Here is a 24,506-nt window from a genome sequence, read left to right on the forward strand (position 1 = left end):
GACTCTTTTACCATGATGTAAACTAAATTTCATGAAAAAATTTTTATGATTTTCTTGCATTACTGTAATTTCTTTTCCCAAATTTCCCTATATCACTTACTTGATTTTAAAATATTTTTTCTTTTGTAACCATCTTTTTTAGGAATTCTTGTTGGGCTTGTATTTAATTTTCATTTTTTTTCTTTGAAGTTTTGCTTGTAGATATGTCCAAGTCATTGTTTTCTTCTGGTTTTATATCTAGAGCTTTCCTGTCACCAAAGAAGCTTTTTATGGTCTTTATTTTCCTTTCTGCTCATTTCCCCAGCCTAATTCTTGATTTTGTTATAGTGGGTTGCTGTTCACCTCCACGGAGTGAGGGTGGGAGTGACTAGCTTGAACTTTAATCTTTTATATGCTTCTGGTTCTTTCACAGCTAGGTCTGGGAACCTGTAAGTGTTCAGTGCTTCCAAAGTGGTTTGATCCAGGAAAGTGTTATACTCCTTATTCTTTTGTTCTATGCTCTGGTTCCTGCTCTCTTATGGCCATAGCTGCTCCTCTCTACCATGGAACTGATATCTAGAACTGGGTAGTCAGCAAAGAAGCTGGCAAATGATAGCTTGTTTTGTAGCCAATGCTATGCATTGGGCTCTCCCAGTGCCACTATCACTCCTGTTGCTTCCACTTCTACTGTTACAACCACCTCCAAGGCCTATGACATTTTTGCTATGCATTGCTGTGCTATGCTCCAGGGAAGTTTCTGTGTCTGCAGATCTCCTCTGCTCTCTAAGCTGTCCAGGGCTAAGACTTTTTGGGACTTACTGTGACTTTTTGTTGGTCTGTACAGAATTCTGTTCTGTGTGCTTTCTAAAGCTATTTTAAGTGCTGTATTGGTAGAACTTGGAAAAATGCTCACTTTTCTCTCTATTTTTTAAACTAGTGACTGTTAACCCAAAGTTATCATTATTGCTGAACATTAATAGTTGACTTCCAAAGTTTAGCTGTGGCACACAGAGTGTGCTATTCAGCTGCCTAGAGCAATGGAGGCTAAGTGACTTGCTCAGAATAACACAAGAGAATATGCCAGAGGTAGAATTTGTTACCAGGTCTTCCTGACATTGAGGCCTGCTCCTTATCTACTATGCCATGGCATATATGTATATGTTTGTGTGTGTTCAAAAAACTTTTAACAATGGAAGACTTAAAGGGAGAGAATTCTTTGGAAGGCATTTGAGTAAAGATCAACTGAGATATAAAGAGAAAACATATTACCCTTGAAATATTGAGTATAAGGACAAAAAAGAGGAAATAGAAATAGATAAGTTCAGGAAAAATTATAAGCCTATTACAGAGAGTGCTGATGGGAATCTTTTATACTGCGGACATCTTCTAGAGTTCGCTTCTTTTTTATTATTATTATTTTTTAAAATTTTATTTATTTTAGGCAATGGTGTTAAGTGACTTGCCCAAGGTCACACAGCAATTATTAAGTGTTTGAGGCCTGATTTGAACTCAGAGACTCCTGACTCCAGAGCCAGGGCTCTATCCACTGTGCCATCTAGCTGTACCCTGGAGTCCTCTTCTTGCTAAAAGTAGAACTAAAAATTTCTTGACTCACCTTCATGATATATCCTAGGATACCAAAACAAATGGAAGATTTGATTGCTGAGCCATTGTCAGTAATATCTGAAAGATCAGGGAGACTGGAGGAAGGATCAGAGAAATGTAGAAAGGCAAATATTCTAATTTTTCAAAAAAAAAGAATGGATTACAAAACCTTGAAAATAAGTTTTGAGTTTAACTCTAGCAAAACTAACTTTGATTCTTGGTGAGGGACTCAAGAGAGCAAAGTCATATTGAGGCATTTATGAAGGAAATAAGGAGGTTAACAGCCAGAAAAAGAGATAGAAAAGATCTGCCAGTATGCTTATAATAATTTATCTTTACCAGCAAACACAACCGCTACCACTCTTAGATTTTTAACACCATTGTTCTAGCCAAGGTTATGGAAAAGACAGAAGTATAACTGAAGAGAGCAAAGTAGAACAAAGCAGTCAGACTACAGCAAATGTACCCAGAGGAAGTGTGTGCATATCTCTATCATATCTTGGACAGATACAACAAATGGACACTAAGTTGGACCTAGAATTAAATAGGGGAAGAGAAAGGGCTAAATTGTCTTTCAGAAATTTTAAAATTCTTTCAATGACCACATTAATGACCTTTTTTTCATTAAAGGTCCACCTCATAAATAATAGTCTACCAGTGTGGTTCTATACAAGACATAGAATACTATTGTCCTGAAGAATTAAAAATCAGTAATATTAATGCAGCAGTGGAGAGGTGCCTATGGAATGAGAATAAGTTACACTCTCCTAAGACTATACCTTTCATCAATGCATCTTTTCCAAACCATATTATTTCTCCCCGGCAATCACTCCTTTATATGTGTTGTATCTGTTCCTTTAAAGAAGGGTCTCTCTTCCTTAATTTATATTCTCAGAATATAGTGATTTAGCACTTATTATATACTTGGCCATTTATTCATTATTAGAAGGACAAAGACTTCAATGTCTGTTTTTGGATTCCAAAAGTTGAGACAACTGAGATGCATATGTCTCATTTAGAGGAATTTGAAATGGAAAAGACCTGGATTTGAATCTTGGGTTTGCCTCTTATTTCCTTATAACTTACATGGATCTCAATTTTCTTTTCTGTAAAATGATAAAGTCGACCTAATCTCATCTTCCTAATTCTAATTTAATGTTATAACCACCTGTTCATTCTGCCATTCTTCACAGGTTATCTGTTTTTCCCCAGTCCATCACCCCTATACTACCTTGGTGTAAGGATATCTTGAAGTTAATCTTGGAGTGTAGGGCTATCTTCAGATTAATCTTGAAGGCTATCTTGTGAGTTAATAAATTTGGAGTTCTTGGGTTCATTGGACAGAGGTGAACGTGAAAATACCAGAAAAAGAAAAATGTTCAACATATGTCTTAATTAGTCAGAAATCATGGAAGACAATGGAGAGCCAAGACTCTATTGAGGTTTAATTATTAATTTCCTAGGACACTATAACCATAACTGTAGCTATGTTAGGTTAGTGAACCTTGTTTTAAGTCTTCCTAACAATGCATGCTGTGAGTCTTTTATATCTATTATTATTATTTCTTTTTGCTTATCTTGATAACTTGGTGAAACACTTCAAGTCTATGCAGTTTTCTTATCTCGAAAGTTTCTAGACCTCTTATCAGATCATCACTTGTGCTCTAGAGAGCTTCTGTATTAGATCACTGCCTTCATTCCTATACATGTGCTGCTAAACGAAGATGGAGAAGTCACACAATAGGGCTGATGGGGTCCAACACAAATTTATGCTCTGTTAGCTCAATGGGGCCCTTGTACTTTTAGGCAATCCTTTTATATCTTTTTAATTAACTCACAATCTCACTCACTACTACAGCTATCCTAAGACTTTTCATTCCTCAAAACTCCCATGGTTTTCCCTCCTTCCCTTTCCTGTTAATCTTGCTTCATATTGGTCCTCTTCCAGTACAGAAGGATGGAAAACAATTCTGTGTGTGTGTGTGTGTGTGTGTGTGTGTGTGTGTGTGTGTATCTATCTATCTATCTATCTATCTATATATATCTTGTTTGTATATCATTTGCATTTTGAGAGTTTCTTCAAGGCGGGGACTGTCTCTTGTCTTCCTATGTTTACCTCTGCAGTTTGCTATCTGGCACAGAGCTGGCACTTGATGAATGTTCACTGACAGACTGGTCTCCATATGATGCCACTGCTAAGGGTACCAGAGTTTGGTTTCTGGGTTTCAAGGCACTCTGTTTTCTGTCAGGTAATTTGTCTCTAGATCATACTTTCAATATTGTGACAAAGATTGAACTTTCCTGGTGTTCTGGGCAAGGGTACTAGAAATCCATAGAGCTAAGTATTTACCTGGTGCCAATATCAAGAGTCATTTCAGAGAACACCTATTCAAATGAGATCCCACTGATCTTTGTTTATGCACCCATAGGCTATAGGATGGGTCCACATTTAGGAAGAAAAAAACAGTAATATTTTAGTAACCTCAGAAATTTGCATGCAGATGATATGAGTCATCTAAGTAAAGGTTTTACTTTTTAAAATAAGACACTAAAAAAAGAACAGAAGAGCAATATGGATTTCCCATGATCCTGCAAAGTCTTTGACATGGCAAATAATTTTAGGTTGTTGCATATATTACATAATGATTATAAATTTTAATGGCATTTCCCATAGTCAAGTAGTATTACTTCTTACTGCTCCCCTTTTATTATCTAGCATTAGATAGAATGCATATTTAAAGTTTACTGATTTTGCCTCAGGGTCTGGGAGCAGTAAAAAGATGCAGAATCTGGTGATGCTTTCCCTGTCTTTTTCTTTCTTCTGAACAGTGAAAGTATCCATGTTTCTTAGAATTAAGTTCCCAAAGACCTTCCATATTGCCTTAGCAGACTTCATAAAGAAAGGAAGGAGTTGTTAAAAGGGGCTCCCTTATCATGATAAGGATAGAGAAAGGATCTTTAAGCTGAACATCTCCTTCAAAAGTTATTTGTGATCCATCTTTTTCTTCTCTATGAAATGACCATTTTCTTCTCATTAGTATCTGTAAGATCATTAAATCCTTATTTATTACAAGCCATCTTCATGATTCCAGAAGCCAGAAAAAAAGGAACAAGCTGGTAGGAAGGAGACCTTTCCCAGGCTCCAGCAGTTGAAAGAGGTCATTTGAAATCACAAAATACAAATATAAAAATATTATTTTAACACAAAAGACAATGGCATATCATAAAATTCTATTAAGAACATTTCCACTAGTCTTACTTTAAAGAATAAAATTCAAAATTGTTATTAAAGCTTTTTATCTTCCTCTGACCTTCTGCTGCCTGTGAATTTTAAAAGTATTTTATTGATGCTCTTTTCTTTCATTTCTTCTCTGATTGGCATCACCATCACTATTCTCTTTCTCTTGTCCCTCCAAACAAATAGAAGTCAACCCTTGTAACAAATAGGCAAACTAAACAACTCCACACACTAGGCATGTCCATACCTCTAACCAGGAATGGGGATCCTTTTTTCCTGCCAAAGGCCATTTGGTACTTACAAAATCATTTGAGGGCTATATTTGGTCCCTAAAAAATTACTAGTTATTGAATTCCAAATCCCACCTGTGGTTTACCTGGGCAGCCCACAGGCCAGAGGTTCCCTGCCCCTAATTTAATCCAATACTCCTCTGTCAAAAGGTGGGATAGGTGGGAAGCATGACTGGTTTTCTACAACTGCGATTGGTCATTTCATTGATCAGAATTAAGTCTCAAATTTTTTCCCCCAATAAAATTTCTCACCCTCCGCTGAGAAAACAAGAAAAACAAAATACTTGTTACTAAAATGCCCCTAAGTCTTTTAAAGTTGTTTGTCTTTGAAATATTGTTTGTTCATAAACTCTTCTGTTCATAAGTTTGACAGCTAATTTTTTTCCTTGCTTCTCCAACTTGTTTATTTTCCTCTTTCTAAGTAATGTGCCCCTTTGGAGCTTATTTTGGTATGTCTGGTTATAGATTATTTCTTACATTGTTTCTGCCAGACCACTTTCCAGTTTTCTCAAAGTTTTTGTCAAATAGTGATTTTGTTTTATTATTTTTGATTGTCTCATGGAGTAAATTAATTTCTATTTGGCCCATTTAAATTTTCAATGAGCAGTGAATTGGCTCAGTGGATAGTGTGCCAGAACCAAAGTCAGGAAGCCTTAGTTGCCCAAGTTAAAATGCAGCCTAAGACACTATCTCTGTAGCCTTGGACAAGTTACTTAATCTTCAAGTTCCTCATTATGAAGTATTGGATGTGACTGAAACAATTGTACAAAAAAACAATAGTTTGTCGCTTGGATAAGCTTTTGTACTTCTTTCTCTATGTTGGTAATTATATTTCCAAATCTATCTTTCATAGTTCTTGTTTCTTTTTTCCATGTTTCTCTACTAATCTCATTTGATTTTAAAACCATTTTTGCTCCTTATTAAAACAAGAACAAAAAACCTCGTGCTTTATCCCTTGAAGAAATTCCAGTTGAATTTATGCCCAAGTTGTATTTTTCTTTGACTTTATGGGTATTTTAGATTGTGTACTGAGCATTGTGTATTGAGCTTGTAAATGAGCATTCCTATCACTAGACCAGGTCTTTACTGTGGAATTAATTTTTTTTGTTTGCTCATTCTTATGGATGACTTCCTGCCTCTGGATTTTATATTAGAATCAGATGTTATATATTACTGGGAAGGCCTGGGCTTATCTTTATTTTTTGTCTCCTTGGGTCATGCTGTTGCTTTCTTGGGGATATGAAATTGGGGACAGCTCAGGTTGGGAATCAGCAAGTTTTCAGAGCTGTCAATTGTAGTCCAGAATAATGTCTGATTACTGCCCTCCTGATCTGAGCTCTGAAAGATCTTGATGTGTTGGGTTGGCCCATCATGGCTGTGGGCTTACCTCCGGTTGGAAGGTTCAATAGACTGCTGTTGGACTTGGCAACTATAAGCTAGAAGGAAAACAGCAGGTTCAAAGGGACAGAACTGCAGACTTCAGTCTGGAATCCCTGCCCCAGCTAATCCACCAGAGGTTTCAGACTGAGTGGGAGCTTAGAATTCAAAGCAGGGTCAGCTACATATGAACCTGTCTCTCACTTGGGTCACAGCTTTGGTTTCTCTCTCTCTAGAACTGCTCCTCACCTTGAAGTCACCACTTTGTTGGTTTCCTTGGATCTGTGACCTAGAATGACTCAGAACTGGGTAGTGAATGACTAAGCTGGCATCAGTTCCTGCTTCCAACACAAGATTAGGATCCTTCTTTACGAAGCTGGGGCCTCTTCTTGCCCTGGTACAGCACTTGGAAACACTCCTCACTAAACCTCTTGACCACCCTCAGCTGATGGGGGCTAGAAAGTTGACTTGTGATTTTTTTCCCCTTTAATTTTTCAATCAGGACATGGTCTAGTAGCTTTCTAGATCATTTTGGGTAAGTTGTGTTGGAGAATTTCCTTTTATTTTTGTCATATTGGCTCCACTCCTAAATTCTTTCAAAATTGCATTTCTTTATAATTTTATTGTATAAATTGCTCTTCTGGTCCTGCTTTACTTCCTTCTACATAAGATTTAGGAATATAATTAATAGCTTAGGACAAGAAGTACAATACCATATCCTAGTTCTTACTGGACATGTTATTATCATTTCTCCATTACAGATAATACTAGTTTATGGTTTTAGATGTGCTATTTTACACTAACTACCATTTACCATTTACTATTTATCATTCATTCTTATGCTTCTTGATTTTTTTTTTTTAGTTTTTGCAAGACAATGAATGGGGTTAAGTGGCTTGCCCAAGGCCACACAGCTAGGTAATTATTAAATGTCTGAAGCCAGATTTGAACTCAGGCACTCCTGACTCCAGGGTTGGTGCTCTATCTACTGCACCACCTAGCCACCCCTTCTTGATTAAAAAAAAAAAAAACCCAGAAATGCCCTTTTGGTATCTGTGATAGAATGATTTTATGTTTTTTGTTATATGGTCAGTTAGGTGGTCTATTATTTTGATTTGGTTTTTACCCTCAGAATTTCTTTGGCTGCATACTAAAAGTTTTGATATTTTGTCTCCTTTGTTGTCATTATTTAGATCAAATTATCTACTGTTTCTATGATTTGTTCTTAGAACTCCCAATTCTTGAGTTTAATTATTTTATCTTCACTTACATCTTAAACATTTCTTCAAAAACTCTTTAATGACTATAATTTCCCATATATTTTGGTTACTAATAGATATGTTCCATATTTCTATTTTTCTGAATTTTTTTGAGTTTTTATGCTCTAGACACTGACATATATCTCTAAAAATGCTAGGTACAGCTAACAAATAAACTCTATTTTCACTTTATAATTGCCAGACAGCTAACATATCAACATTTAGAAAATTCTAGTCAGATGCTCAATTTCCTTATTTTTCTTTTAGACTTGTCTAGCTCTAAAGGGGGCACAATGCAGTCTCCAACTATTACTTTGCTATAAATTTCTCCCTTAATTTTTTTTCTTTTAAATACTTAGATATTCTGCTACTCAGTACCTAAATATGTGATAATTTATGATTTATTATCCATGGTTCAAATAAAAGTAAGGCATCATGAGATGCTTTCTCCCCTTTTTTATCCTCTTTGATTGTATACTTTTTTCCTTGTATGTAAATTTATAATTAACAAATTCTTTTTCTTTTTTTCAGTTCTTCTTGAGGATTTTCCTTCTTCCCTCCTCCCTTTTCCTATCCCATTTAAAAATCATCAAAAAGAAGAAACCCATCATCTGGAGTCTTGATTTGTTTTTCTTAATTCCAGCTGAGACCTATGAAGGTAATAAAGTTCTGAAAGGACATTTGTCTCTTCTCCTCTAATTAAGATGTAAGCAGTTCAATAACATCCAGTTTTAAACATTGTTTAAATGGATTTGCTTTTTTGTGTTTCTCTTGATTCTGATTTTTGCATTTCAAAATTTTTGCTCATCTATGTTTTTCCATAGGTATGCTTAATAGTGCTTAAATTTTAATAAAGGTTCATTTTGGTCATCCTCAATATCTGCCTCTTGTCTTTTAAACTATGATATTTCAACATTTTTTCTTTGTAAAAATGGCCATTGTTTAGTCTTGTGAGATCCTGATTGTGGTTTCTTGATGTCTAAAGTCCTTTCTTGGTGCTTTCTGTATTTTGTTTTTACCATGGAATTTCTGGATCTGGCTGTGACATACCTGGGTATTTCTAATTTGGGATTTCTTATAGGAGGTGACTATGGGATTCTTTCTATTTAAATCTTGTCCTTTATTTCTCACATCAGTCAGTAATTTAACAAGCATTTATTAAATGCTGACTATGTGCTGAGTACATGGCATTTAATAAATATTTATTGACTAAGTGTGGAGGATACAAAGCAAGGCAAAAACATGGACCCTGAATGGAAGAAACTAAAGTTCTAAAAGTTGAGATAGAACAGAAAATATTATGCAAATACAAGATTTGCATAATATATATATATAATATATATATACACACACACACACATATGTAGTGTAAATTAAAGGTAATCTTTGAGGCATCTTGAATGGGATTTGAGAAAGGTGGGATTTGAGCTGAGTCTTGAAGGAAGCCAGGTAATCTAGGATTTGAGAGAGGAGAAAGGGGAGCTTATCATGAATAAAAGACAACTAATACAAGGCCTAGAGTTAGAAGATAAAGTGCCATATGGGAGTAATCCAGTTGATCTGGATAATAGAATTCATGCAGTGGATTAAATTAACAATATTGAAAAGATTGGAAGGGGCCAAGTTGTGAGGGGGTGTTTAATGCCAAACAGAGAATTTTATATTTAATGCTTAAGATAACAAGGAGCCAGTGGAATTTATTGAGAAGTAACAATATCAGATTTGTGGCTTATTTTTCTTTTCTGATTTTTGGAAATATGGTATCCAGGCTTTTTGTTTGATCAAGGTTTTGGGAATATGATGATTCTTTTTTTTTTTTTTGCAAGGCAAACAGGGTTAAGTGACTTGCCTAAGGCCACACAGCTAGGTAATTATTAAGTGTCTGAGGCCAAATTTGAACTCAGATACTCCTGACTCCAGGGCCGGTGCTCTATCCACTGTGCCACCTTAAGCCTCCCCTGAATCTGATGATTCTTAAATTAACTCTTAAATTAACTTTTGGATCAGATGTTTTTTATAATAGATACCTTTACTATTATCTTCTTTTTGTTTTGTTTTTTAAATCTTTTGATTTTGTTTTAATTTTTCTTCTCTCTTAGAGTCATTGAATTCTATTTGCTTCATTCCTTTTTTTAGGAGTTTGATAGCTCTAACTTTTAATTTATCTATCCTTTTTCCAAATTCTTCCTGCAAAACTTTTACTTCATTTAAGAAAATCTTGCTTAACATTTTCAAAGTTCTCTTGAAGTTTTCGTAGATAGGCATTTTTTCCCTCTCATTCTCTTCGAGTTGTGGCATTGTTGTTGTTCAGTTGTGTTTGACTCTTTGTGACTTTGTTGTTTTCTTGTGAAAGACACTGAAGTGGAAGTGGTTTGCCATTTCCTTTCCAGTCTACTTTAAAGATGAGGAAACTGAGGCAAACTGGCTTTAGCAAATTGCCCAGGATCATCCAGTGTTTAAGTGTCTGAGGTCACATTTGAACTCACAAAGATGAATCTTGTAGATTCAAGGCCCACCACTCTTCTCCCTGCCTTGCACTCTTCAAGGCAGTGATCCTGACCTCCTTGACATTCCACAAGCAAAACTCTCCAATTCCTGTCTCTGGGACTGTCCCCCATTGCCTGGAATGCATGGTCTCCTCATTTCTACCTATTGGTTTCCCTGGCTTTCCTCAAACTGTGATGGTATTGCTGTTGGTTAGTCAACCAGTCATTTCTGATTCTTTGTGACCCCATATAAGGTTTTCTTGGCAAAGATACTGGAGAAGTTTGCCCTTTCTTTATCCAGCTCATTTTTAAAGTTGAGGAAACTGAAGAAAATGGGGTTAATTGACTTGGCCAGAATCTCTCAGCTAGTAAGTGTCTGGGGCCAAATTTGAACTCAATTCCTTCGGACTCCAGGACAGGCTCTCAAAACACTGACCTAGGCAATCTAGTTTCCCTGGCTTCCTTTAAATCTCAAATAAAATTCCATTTTCTACAGTGAGTTTTTTGCAACCTCTCAATTACAGTGTCTTTATAACTTAATTGTTTCCTATGTCTTTATTATCTTTGTACATATTTGTTTGCTTGTTGTCCCCGATCATATTGTAAGATCCTTGAGGACGGGGACTACCTTTGTGAGCCCACTGCTTAGCACAGCATCTGACTTCTTACTCTCCTAGAGTCTCTGGTCAGAACCCTGGTAGATGTTAGGGAAGCTTTTACCTGAAACTTGCACTGATTCCCCTAGGACTCCTCTTCCAGATTCCGGTTATCTTTTATGGAGTTTTGTCCTAGATGGGAGGGATTTCTAATTCTTTTTCTTTGGATATAGTGGTTATTTTTAATTCCAATGTCCTTTATAGTTCTTTGCTGTAGTGGGAGAATTGGGCTATTCTTCAACCTTTTATGTTGCCATATTTTTTTTGGAAATGAAATATTTTTCTTTAAGAGAAACCATTTCCTATTAATTATTTTATCACTCTACATTCTGCTCATCAAATTGTAGTTTCAATAAAGTGGCTCTCCAACCATTCATTCTTACTTATACTATGGAAATCAAAGAGAACAATCTTTAAAATGGATTACATAAATTAGTTTCCTGCACTTCTGCATTCTACCTGATACGTACAGGACAATATGTCTTTAAAGCTTTCATTTGACAATTCTATTGGAAAAGGGGAAAAAAATTCTCCTAGGCCTGATCTTCCTACAGACTAATTCTTGGAACAAGAACAGGTATGCCTTGTTTTGTATCTGTTCTCTTCAACAGAATTCATCTAAAGAAAAGGGAGGGGCAGCTAGATGGAGAAGTGGATAGAACCCTGGTCCTGGAGTCAGGAGGACCTGAGTTCAAATTAAGCCTCAGACACTTAATAATTGGGCGAGTCGCTTAATCCCATTGCCTTAAATATATAAAATTAAAAAAAAGAAACGAAAAGGGAGTGAGAGATCTAAAAATCATAGATTTAGAGTGAGCAGTCACCATAGTGGCCCCGAGTCCAACCCTCTCATTTCAAAGAAGGGAAATTGACAAACAGAATGGTTTAATTTGCCCAGGGTCATAAAACCACTAACTGTCTGATCTGAACTCAGATCTTTCTAAATCCAAATACTAATTTACACAATACTATACCATGATTCTCTGCCTTTCAAGCATTCTTCAGTAACTTTTAAAAGAAAAAGAAAAAGAAAAATTTCATTGTACTCTGAGTGCTCTTATCTTAATAACACTACACAACACCCCCCCCCACAAACACTGATACACCCTAAACAAAACAAAAAAACAAACCCTCAACTAGATTGATTACTGAATAGTTACAATGAATTAGGCTCTGAACTGGATATTTTGTGCCACTTATAGGTAGATTCACATGTTTAAGAATGTTTTTCTAAATGGTAAAATATTACTTTTTGGTTGTAAAAATCTAAAAATTTAAAAACAGAGGTGGGGGGGAATCTCCTGAGATTGTACTGAATCTGTCAACTGCAGACTTATAAATAGAGTCAACTTTATCAAATGTAGTCATTCCATTTTGAGTCCGCTTTGACTTGAAGTTGCTATGCTTTTTCAATATTCTAACAATCTTTGCTACATATTGTCTTTTTTCCCAATAAAGGTTATCTGTTAGCCCAAACACTGACTCTTTCCCTTGAATTATAGTGTGATGGCAGCAAAGGACCAGGAGCAAAAGCTCCAACATGAAAATGCTTGTACTATTAAGTGATAATCTAGGCAAGACAATCTTAAGCTTTTAATTCAACATCTTTAACCGAGAGTCCATAAACAATTTTTAAAAAAAGCATTTTGGATCTAGTTGGGTAAGCTCAGTAGACAGAGCACCTGGCCCTGAAGTCAAGAGGACCTCAGAGGCCCTGAAGTCAAAATCATACCCTTACTACCTGGGTGATTCTGGCAAATCACTTAACTGTTTTTTTTTTAAGAATGCTGAAAAATTATTTAAATGGAATTGTTTTCTTTGTAATCTTATGCATTTCATGTACTTAAAAGGATTCTTTGAAGATGTCTATAGGCCTTCACCACCTTGCCAAAGGAGGGTCCCATGTGCCAGAAAAACTTAGTTTTTATTAGACATTATTGTGACAAAAAGTATAAAACATAAGCTATAAGATAGAATTATATGATATATGCATTTGCTGTTTTACTGAACAATAATCTACTTATAGGGCTTTTCATGTAAAACCAGAGACATGGAATAGTGAAAAGAGAATTGACTTTGGAGTCAGGAAGTTACAAAGTACGGATCTACCACACTGGTGAAGGATGTTCCTCTCTCATGAGAAAAACCACTTACCCCTGAAATTGAAGATCTGGTTAAAAAATAGAACAACAAAAAACAAGCCGAGTGATGGTCCCCAGGAACAAATCATATCTAAGTAAGTTAAGATGGTAATTTTTCACTATTCATATGATATATGTGAAGAATGCAGACTAATTTGGACTATCAGGAAAGATTTATCTATTTGTTAAGTCATCTGCAGTTTAAAAAAAAAGTTCAGCAAAACGATATGCTATTAGAAAAACCTGGTTCCCTAATAAAATAAGATAATTAATATAGTCACTAAGTGCAGTATATTTATGGAACACATCTGTGTGCTTCTAAATTAGACTTTCAAAGTTAAGCTGAAAAACATGATCAAGGCAAAAAAACTCTGATTTGAAAAATGTGTTTTATATTTAGTGACTATTCTCTGCATTGGTTTTTTCAAATAGGGCCCAAAGATGATATCAGGTACTAAGTAGGCAACGGATAATGATCCTTTTCTACCTGAGATTCCTGAATTTATTATCCATCATAATTTACACATTTTAACTTTTTATCCAAACTAGTTTAACTATCAGTTAAGATTTGTTAATCTTATATTAATCTCTGTATTTAGAAATTTGAATATAAATAACTTTTATATTCAGAAAAGATTGAAATGTAAATGGGTATTTTTTTCTTACCTATGTATCAAAACTATAAATAACAGAACAAATGGGGTCTAATGTTTTAAATCCAGAAATCCTTTCATGGGATGATTGTTTTGATCTAATGTTTGAGCCAACTTCATGAATTCATTTTGTGGAGGATGTTTTTTCCCACCTTCTGATAGAAATGGAAAAATAAATACCAATAGAAAGGCAGAATTATTTCTCAACATAGGGAGGCATGGTTGAATAATTAAGGCTCCCATATTTTCTAGGTTAAAACTTTACTTCAGAAGCATCCACTAACTTTCTATACTTATCACAACATTTAAAAAAACCCGAAAAAGCAACCTTACAATCATCCTACTCTGTTAAGAGAAATGAAGTATAATTTGAGCTCTGTTAATGATTAACTATTACCCTTTTTATATCTAAAATGGAAAATATGATGCACCTACTGTATTTTAATTATAATGAAAACAACTCAAAAATTCTAATCAGTTCACTTACATGCAAAGTTGCCACTAGGTTTCTTGTCCCAAACTTTAAGGAAAGTAACACAAGACACAAGTTTCCTGCATTTAGTGGGGAAACCGAGGTAAAATCAATTCATTTTTTTAAAATACAATTACATCTTCTTGATTCCTTGCCTGGAAGGAATAGATTTCCATTAAAACCAAAGGAAGCAGAAGGTAATGGCAAGATGGACTGCATTCTCCTCACAAAAGCTACTTGATTCTCAGAAAGCCAATCTGATTTCATTTTTGTTTTCCCACACTGACTAGTGCTGCTGCTAGACTGTTAAATGTGAATGTTTTCTTAGAGATATTTAATAAATCAAGTCCAGAGTCTAGTGGTGTGTGTGTGTGTGTGTTTGTGTGTGTATAATATATATATATATATACATATATATATATGTGTGTGTCTCATTCACTTTTCAGTTAAATTTTTAAACACAAATTGGCTTTTTCTATTTGATAATAGATCTAATACAAAGGATTGGGAGAAGAGGTTAAAAGGTTAGAGGTTATCTGTGAATTAGCACTGCTTTCCTTGTCCCATCTTATAATTAGAACTTAATTATAAAAGTGTTTCCCAAAGGGTATGTATGGTTGACCTATAATCACCAGGAGAAGTTGCTTTTTGTGTGAACAAGAATAGGATAGCAATATTTCCATCTCTGTAGTTTAACTTAAATTTCTAGGTAATAAAATATGGTGAAAAGGATCCCTTCATATCATTCCCTTGGAAATATCTTTGCTATGCTTTCTGGAGATCCCTTTATACCCCACTTCCAGACCCTCTTCCCTGCCTGAAATCAAAAAGGTGGTTTGGAATGATAATCCTATCCTTAATGTGCTCTAGATTTAGTTGAGGAAGAATATATATAAATATAACCTGTATGGCTTAGCCAGTCTTAATTTTAACATTTCATTTAGGTCCTTTCTTGGAATGAGGCATACATGTGTGAAAAATATGCATAATAGTTTTTCTTTGATATGACATAAATTGTAAAGTGATACCTCCTCATAATATCTTAACTTTAAGCTCTCAGTATTGTGGATAAACTGTACATCCTTGTTCATACATGCAGAATCCTGGAGGGGTGGAAGACAAGAGTACTTTGGTTTCATGGCAATCTTGGACATGATTCCGTATAAAATATTTTTTTCTTAAAACTGATATTTCCAGTTAGTATGGTATGCTATATATTAAGAACCATATTATTTTCTTTATAGGGCTTTCCTGTACATAATATGTGAACAGCCTGAATGATTAAAAACTCCATTTTCTTAAAAAAAGCTATCAAAGCTTTTTTTCTCAAAAACATATGGTGATCAATTTTTCCTGACTATTTTTACATTAAACTGAACACACAAAATTTGGTCCTGGCTATTTAAGAGATGTAGGGTTCAGGTTTTACAAAGATAACTAGTTTGTATACTTGCTTTCTCTATTTCTCTATTAGACTCTCACTCATTTCATTTTTAAATAAAACAAACTTTTCTGCTATTTAAACATAATGAGGCTTAAAGCTATACATCTTATTAAATTCTCCTTGTTAAGAGAATTCATTTTGAAGAGGGTCGGCATTTCAGAAGGCAAATATAATGGCATTTATTAAAAGGCCTAGAACATTTAATTCCTAAACTAAGTGCTTTAGAAATTGGGGCAGAAGGGGGGAAAGGTTATGGCAGTGGTGGTTTGATGAGAAATGAATTAATTTGATTATTTTCATGGTCCAGATCAATACTACTCAGCCTCCTCAGAGGCTGCCTGCCTGTAGGCAGTTGGGTAATCAATGGAATCAAACAGAGGCATTTTCCTCCCCTAGTAGCAGCTCTGATCTTTTCTGGGAGGACTCTTCACGCCTGTGTAATTCTAATTTGTGTCAACTATATATCAAAGAGATTCCTAGCAGCTTTGGTCAGAAAATATTTTGGTGGACCTTTAAAAATCTTATATAATGTGGCAGCTGAAGCCCTTGCAGTGATTGTGGAGAAATCTCTAAAAGTAGATCACAGATGAGTAATTGCTAATCAGAAAGGCTGGTAAGACAAAACTGGGCGGAAAAAATGGTAAACTTTCACTCCTTCCAATCTGCAAATATGCAGGGACATAAACCCCAAGAATTTCAAAAAAGATACTTTGCCAAGGATTGTCTCCCTCAAACATTCTCTTTAATGGTACTCCAGACGTTGGCATTTTCAAATCAAATGAACAGTGTATAAAATTAGTTCTGCATGAAGTTAAAAAAAAAATCCAAAGTGAAAGAGATCTTTTAAAAGCTCTAGCTTTTCTCTGTCCAATTGCTTTTCACAAGAGTTTGGCATCTGAAGACGGCTATATTTATGATGTTATTCACTGCTCATAATTCAGCCATTCCGTCTCCAAATTTCTGTATTAACTCACTACTTCAGAGGTTTCTAGTACAGTATTTTATCACCAAGGTTTCCCAAAGGAGCCAAATTGCCTCTGGTGAGGCTTTTGCTTTTCAACTATAGCCATGCCACAATGTTCATTCATTTCTCCGAATTTTTTTTTTTTACCCCAAACATTTTTCATTAACCCCTCTGAATTTCATTTCCATTTGCCCTAGAGCCTTCTCCCTGATTTTTTTTAATCCTCTCCAGTCTGCTTGTCTCTCCAAGCTGTCTGTGGTAAGTAGGGAGAGATCACATGATGAAAAAAAATAAGATCTAGCTAGCATCTGTAGTTTTGCTGCTGAAGAGGTAAAAATGATTTCCATTATCTAGGACACTGACAAACTCCAACTGAATAACCAGAGTAAACATACTGCTTGTTAGAACCCTGTTGACTGCACAAATAGTTTTAACTAAATCCACCCAATAAATGCATGTTAAGTTGATAGGTAATTTGGAGGTCAGCTCTAATTCCCAAGGTCAAGTAACTCTTTGAACAGTCTCTAAGTATATAAACTAAGCCCAATTCATCAAAGGAGTCTCACACAGCTTTTCTTCTCTTGGTTCTTACAATGCACTAAAGTTGAGAAGATTAAATAGCATCAACTTCAGAACCCAGAGTAAAATCTCTAACATGCTTATCTTCCCATAAATCTAGAAAACTACTAACTTAACTTAATGCAATTGCTACCTTAATACCTGCACTGGGACTGCAGCATTTGTTGAGGGAGGGGTTGGACTAATATTCTTCCTTGGGTTTTACCAAATGTTTTAGCCAAACAAATCCATAAGGTTTCAAGTTTGTATTTCTCACTTATTCTTTTTTACTTCAAGTAAGGGTGAAAGAAAAAGGGGAAATATATTTTATTAAACAATTAAGACCTTTTGTTTTCTTTTTACAAATCCTGAGGAAAAATTAATTTGGCTGAAATACTAAATTGTACATCTGAAGCAAAGTTGATGTAAATGAGAGGAACAATAATCAATCCAAAGGAACAAGAACCAACTCAACAATAATCAGTTGCTGTTTGTGGATTATCCCAGTTACCAGCTTCTCCTTAATCTTTCTTCTTGTACACCTTAGATCAGACAGCTTGGAACCAGTGGGAAGAACACTGAATTCAGAGTACCAAAGATTTACTTCAAATCCCGACCAATACTACCTATATGTTAGTAGGCAGGCCACTTAGCCAATATGGCCTCAGGGTCTTCATTTTTTAAAAAAGGAGAGTGAACAAAGTTACTTCAAAGATATTTTTTCAGCCTTAAATCCTGAATCTCTGGATCATCAATGCTACCTCCTTTAGGTGTACAAAATAACTGTCCTAGAAACTCAGTGCTCATCCATGACAGTAAGAATCAGTGGACCAGAATATTAACTATTCATTCCTTATAGGTGTTATTTCAACAGACTTTCTAACCCTAACTTTTAACAAAACTTTTAAAATAAAACCTAAAGTAAATGTACATGTGTTGGGTGTAAAAGAAAGTGTAAATTCATTTACATTTTCATTTTTATAATATAATGTATGAAAATGAAAGTAGATCAGCTACCCATGCTGTTGGGGTATGACTGCCCCTGCCCCTCAAGGGGTGCTCAAATCAGATAGGTATGCAAAAATGATGTATAATAAGTCTTTTTTGTTGTTGTTGTTGTTGTTGTTTTTTGCAAGGCAGTGGGGGTTAAGTGACTTGCCCAAGGTCACACAACTAGGTTAATTATTAAGTGTCTGAGGCAAGATTTGAACTCAGGTCCTCCTGACTCCAGGGCCTGTGCTCTATTCATTGTGCCACCTAGCTGTCCCCTTTAAGGAAATTTTAAAAAGAATAGCCTAGAAAAAAATGTGACCTTACAAAATATCTGTATCTATTTTTAAACATAAACATTTTGATATCTTAGGTATTTTTTGCAGTTGTATGTGACAACAATAAAATTAAAGCAAGTTTCTTTAAGTAAGCAACACATTTAGTTAAAATGAGCTAATAACTGGGACTTGTCTGAGACTGTCTGCCAGCTATTGCTTAGCTACTAATTCAGGCTGCTTTCTAGTCTGGGCTGGGAGATTATAATAAGGATTTTATAACATAATCAAACTGTGGAGGACAAGAACTGGATGTTTTGTTTTGATTTTTTGGTGGTTAAATATTCTTGTTAAGACATACAAAATACAACACAAAATGAGACAACAATCATTCAGACCTGGCCCATTCCAGTTCCCCAGAAGCCAGTGTTATAATTAGAAAACTTAGGTCATTATATAGTGATTTGTACACTTAGTTTCATCTTTTTTCCCTTAATTTGTCTAGAGCTAGAACTTGAAAGTAATATACAATTACAAAGCTTTTCTCAGAAAATGTCGAGTCAAAATATTCTGGGTAAAGGCAGGAATTGAACTCTTTTTTAGCCACTGTGGGCTAAGTATTTAAAAGTATTAATTCAGTATTACCAATTCTTTATTAATCTTTTTGGCTAGTTCCATTTGTCTTTGACACTACTTCATGATAATCTCTTCCTCTTTAGGCTCACTTAGATCTTTGTTTTATATCTAATTCTTTTACAAAAAAACCCACTATATAATATATTTACATGTTTTTGTATCTTAACACTCTATTAGATTATAGGTTTCATGAGGGCAGGAGCTAAGTCTTAACCAAATTTTTTATTTACTCCCTGGTACTATACACATTTAACAGCTGATGTTATGCACACTTAATAAATATCTATTAAATGAACAAATAAATTGATGAATCACATGTTGAAGGATGTGATGTCCATGTTGCTCTGTGATTTAAACAAAACCAAGACCAAAGTGGCAAGAAACTAAATTAAATACTCATAAAAATATTTGGAATGCATCTGAGTAGAGAAATGTGGAATTCTGGAGAAAGTCTGAATGTTAGAATCCTTAAAACCAATTGTCTATTTCATCCTATTTAACAGCTTAAAGATGTGGGGTTATAATTATTAAATACAAAAAATGCCATTAATCAACAGTCATCAGGAATTTTCAGGAATCTTCATTTTAACAGTTAATTCAACTTAATACAAATTTCTTACCTTATCACATCTCATCAGCCCTAAATATCTGAGAGACTTGCTGCTCTGTGCAATCAGGGTAGCCCCCTGATCTGTAATTTCTTTACACCAGCCAACATCTACAGTCTCTATTGTCATGCTGTACCGTCCAATGGCTATCAGTGCTGCAAAGGTGAAAATGAAGAGAGAAGAAAAATATAAATATCCAGTAAATCAAAAATAATTCTTTTTTCAATTATTTTGATGTACCTTACATGAAAGTTCATTTTTCTCTCTAATGGAATCATGTATATAAGAGCTTATCCCTTAAATGATTCCTATAAATGAACAAATGAAAAAGAGTTTATTAAAAGCTTAATGTATGCCAAGAACTCATGACAGATACATAAGCAAAAAAATAGACTCTGCCCTTGAAGAGCTTACATTTTAAAAGGAGGAGAGGGGAAAAAGTGGCCAAAAAAGGGTGTCTTGGTTTTGAAAGTTGCATGGATGATAAAAGGAGTAGACTGATATACCCTTAATTATTTATTTATTTATTTAAGGCAATGGGGTTAAATGACTTGCCCAAGGTCACACAGCTAGGTTAAGTGTCTGAGACTAGTTGTGAATTCAGGTCCTCCTGTCTCCAGGGCCGGTGCTCTATCCACTGTGCTACCTAGCTGCCTCCTTGATATATCCTTTTACAAGAGCAATGACAGTGATTATTTGATTATGATTACAGAATTGGGACTTCAAGGAGATGGTGGTGATACACAGGGAATGAAATGAAACATGGCTAGACTTGGGTCTATGTAGTAGGCAACTAAGGTCAATCAGGACAGTGGGGTCCTTGGATGAGAGTGAAGTCCTCCCAGATATGGTTATCCTTTTATAAATCAACAATCCCAGATTATCTGTTTTTCTATTATAAGAAAGCGTAATGGCATAGTGAGATCATAGTATATAGAATTAGAGAATCTGGATTTGTCATCAAATGACTTTTCTTGTAGTCTCACTTTACAAACATAATTCCTAACACACAGTAGGGATTAATAAATGATTGTTGATGAACTGTTCTAGCTTTAAATTAATACTTTTAATAAAAAAAACAATGCTTTCAATACTCATCTAGGAGAATGATATAAACTAAAATGAATTTTCAAAATATCTATTTTTTGTTTAGGGTTAAGAAACTACAAGAATTAACTAAAAGTCAGATAAGTATTCTTGGAAAACTAGCTTTAAACACTCTTTAGAGGTGTGCTATACTGCATACAAATTTTTCTACCAATTGGCATAATTTTTTCCATCTGTTCACGTCTTGTAAAATGTAAAGGAATATAACATTTTCCACATTAGTCCTCCTTAGTGAATCCTATATTTCCCCTTTAGGAATTAAGAATATATTACATATACTGTTGAATTTAATCTGTACCAGGCTACAGTTGAGTGAAAGGAAATGCATTTGCTATGGTAAATTTCCTACACTTTATCACAGGCTTTCTCTTATATTAACACATGAAATAAATGCTATAGTTCCAAAACAATGTCAGTATCTCCAGTTTGCTTGAATTTTCAGAACTTTTCAATTACTAAAGTACAGGGGCCTTATCTCATAATCAAAGTTGTTTTATTAATCTATAGTCACATGACTTATCCTGCTGGAGGAAATTTTGAACTCTCCAATTATAGGATATTTGGTTAATATATATATATATATATATATATATATATATATATATATATATATTTCTGTATGCTTTTATGCACATTCATTACATTATGAATTCAATATATTACATATTTATTTATGAATTACAAATTTTATCAGATTCTCTACCCAAAATAATTTAAACTGTGTTTAGTAATACCTTCTTTTCCTCTATAACCACACCTTTCCCTGCAGCAATGTTGCTAGTCATCACTAAAGAAAAATACAAAGAATGATATGATACTCCCAAATTTTGATTTAGAGCTAGGAAAGGCAGAGACCATCTACTCCAACTCCCTCTTTTTACCAAGGAGGGGAAATTGTATCCCAGAATGGTAATGTGACCTGTTTAAGATCACATAGGTATTAAGAAGGAACCAGTCACACAACTGGGAGCATATAACTTTTTCAAAGTACAAAGGTACCATTTAGTAAAATCTCTCTTCTCATGACTTTAGTGGCCTTAAAGAATTAGCAGTGAATATAATTTTCTTTTCCCACACAGAATCAGATCCATATGCCTCTTTTATAACAATTTACCCTGTTACTCATTCCTGCATGTTTTTTATTATTCATGATGATAACATTCTCATGAATAGTTTTCTCCTCAATAAAAATACTAAGTTCTTTGTGTTTCTGATTTGCTATTACTTTCAATCTATCATATACTTTTTATATTCAAAATTAAATTCGAGTGGAAAAAAATAAAAACTCAAGACAGAGTGTCTTACTAACAATGAATTGAATTATTCTTTTTTGTGGGATAAAAATCTAATCCTTTTTCAAGGTATTCCCACATAAAAAGGATAATTATTGGTCTTGATGGAGTTATTATCATCTTCATGAGATATGAAGTTGGCTGGTGCAACCATAGTGATGTAATCTTTATAATTGCAATTCAATCTAATTCACAAATATGTTAACCACCTGTAATACACTGTGGCAAGCTCTGAGTTCATGAAATATATTGTTTCAATATAATATGTCCAAACTGTGATTGAAATGGCAAAGTAAAAATATCTCACCATTGTACAAAATTTAATGTTATTCATTCATATGGAGATCAGTAAATTAAGTTGAAACATTGAATCCCTTTGGTATTCAAAATGTACAGAGTTAATGACTAAAATGTCTACAGAAGCTGTTTTAAAAAATAAATGGAGATGAGCCAATAGTGAGATAAGCCCTAGTCTAACTTTTGTTTTCACAAACATATAACAGCTCTCCTAGAAGCTAAATGTTGTGGAATCTGAACTGCAGATGAAGAAGGGCAAGAGACAACTTGATCCTGAATAGGAATGTCCTCCACCACATAGCTGAAAAGTTATCTTCTAGTCTGATTTCTAAGGAAGATCATTATACTTGTAGATGGAACTCCACTTATTGTGAAAAAGTTTTTCCTGACATCATCTAAATTTGCCTCTATGCAACCTCAATCTATTGTTCTTTGTTCTCCTCTCCAGAGTTAAAAAGAACAAGTCTGAACTTTCTTCTTCATGGCAGTCTTTTAAATACCCAGAGTCTAAAATTATATTGCCCTGCTGGCCTCAGAATACTACACCATCTCTAGGAAAGGGTCAAGTTCCTAAGTCCTTGTGTTGATGGAAAGTTAGGATCTCATCACTCCCTTAAGTCATCAATGATTTTTTTTTAGTTTTTTTTGCAGGGCAAATGGGGTTAAGTGGCTTGCCCAAGGCCACACAGCTAGGTAATTATTAAGTGTCTGAAGTCGGATTTGAACCCAGGTACTCCCGACTCCAAGGCCAGTGCTTTATCCACTACGCCACCTAGCCACCCCCATCAATGATTTTTTAATTGACAAATCCAAAAGTCCTTGTTTCTGTCATCCTTCTTGACCCCTCAATTGCTTTTGATACTATTGACCCACCACAGCTTCCTAGATATCCTCTTCTCTTTGTTTTCTTGTCACATTTTCTTTACTGTTTCTTCTCCCTGTCTGACTTCTCAGTCTCCAGTAGGATGATAGACTATGAAGCTGGACCACTATGCTATGTTATGGCCGACCATAATTACTGGGATATCACCAGGTTCTGTTTTAGACCCTCTTCTTTTCTCTCTCTATATTCTCACTTGGATAATTTCATTACCTACCATAGGTTCATTTATAATAATCTCAATGCAGATACTTCCAGTTCATATATGTTTATACCTCAAATGAGGATGGGAAATATAAAGTCATTCTAGTTGTTGAAATCCTAGTTATATTGAAATCATAACATTACAGTATAGAGAGCTATCTAAATTCACTTTGTGAGTTTAAGAGAAATTAGCTTCCTCAGAAATGGCATGGCTTTTTTCTTTATTCCGGAAGAAAATCTACTCCTTTATCTTTGCATCTTGCTCTTGAGATCTTAGACAAGTGATAACCCCTCTGAAACTCAGTTTGTTCATTTGTAAAATGGGGATAATAATACTTCTTCCTAAAATAATTTCAGAGGGTTGTGAGTTTAAAATGATCCAATATAAAAAAGCCCTTTGAGAAATAAAATACCTGTGAAAATGAAAGCCATTTTATAAAAATACAGACGTTAACAATAAAGTTCACCTTGGGTCCATAGATTTTAAATAAAATGGCAGGCTGAACTTGTGTAGATATTTCTATTTTTCTAACTTTTTTTTAAAAAATGTACTCAATAGTTGCTGTCTTCATTGGGAAATCTGAGCATAAAATAATGTTTTTAAAGGTTTTTTTTTCCTTTTCAGTAACATCTTTAGTCCTTTTTTTGTATGGTGAAGAGCCTTTACAAAGGATCCTAAAGATTCAGAAGCCAAGATAGTGGAATAAGCGGTAAACTGCAGTAACTCTCCCATAGTCACTTTCCAAATAACCATAAAATAGTGCCCAAAACAGCAAACTAAGAAAAAGACAGGGTGAAACAATGTTTTAGCTCAAGAAACTTGGAAGATCTGCAAGAAAGATCTGTCTCTCTCGAGTAAAAGGGGAATGCAGTCCAGGAGAGGAAGTGTTCCAGCAAGTCACACCTCAGCAAAGCAGTGGGAAATCCTGAGCCCAGTGTGGGGAATCAGCAAACGTCAACAAGACCCCCCCTCCACCTGCCTCAGCATGCATGGCCAAGGGAGTGGGGAACCTTCAATTCTGAGAATTGCCATGTGCTTCAGTATAGCCCCGGCAAACAGGCAGCCACTAATGTCCAGACCTCCAAGTACTGCAG

General features: G+C 34.8%; 1 protein-coding gene across 1 annotated transcript in view; it reads right to left on the reverse strand.

The window, feature by feature from the left end:
- FBXL17 (F-box and leucine rich repeat protein 17) overlaps positions 1 to 24,506 on the reverse strand; it is a 504,377-nt gene that overhangs the window by 7,285 nt on the left and 472,586 nt on the right. Inside the window, exon 8 of the mRNA XM_074207412.1 lies at positions 19,644 to 19,786. Within this exon, the coding sequence (XP_074063513.1) occupies positions 19,644 to 19,786 (143 nt within the window). The remainder of the gene's footprint in view (positions 1 to 19,643; positions 19,787 to 24,506) is intronic.

The sequence above is a fragment of the Macrotis lagotis genome, chromosome X, assembly GCF_037893015.1.
Source record: "Macrotis lagotis isolate mMagLag1 chromosome X, bilby.v1.9.chrom.fasta, whole genome shotgun sequence".
Lineage (NCBI taxonomy): Eukaryota > Metazoa > Chordata > Mammalia > Peramelemorphia > Peramelidae > Macrotis > Macrotis lagotis.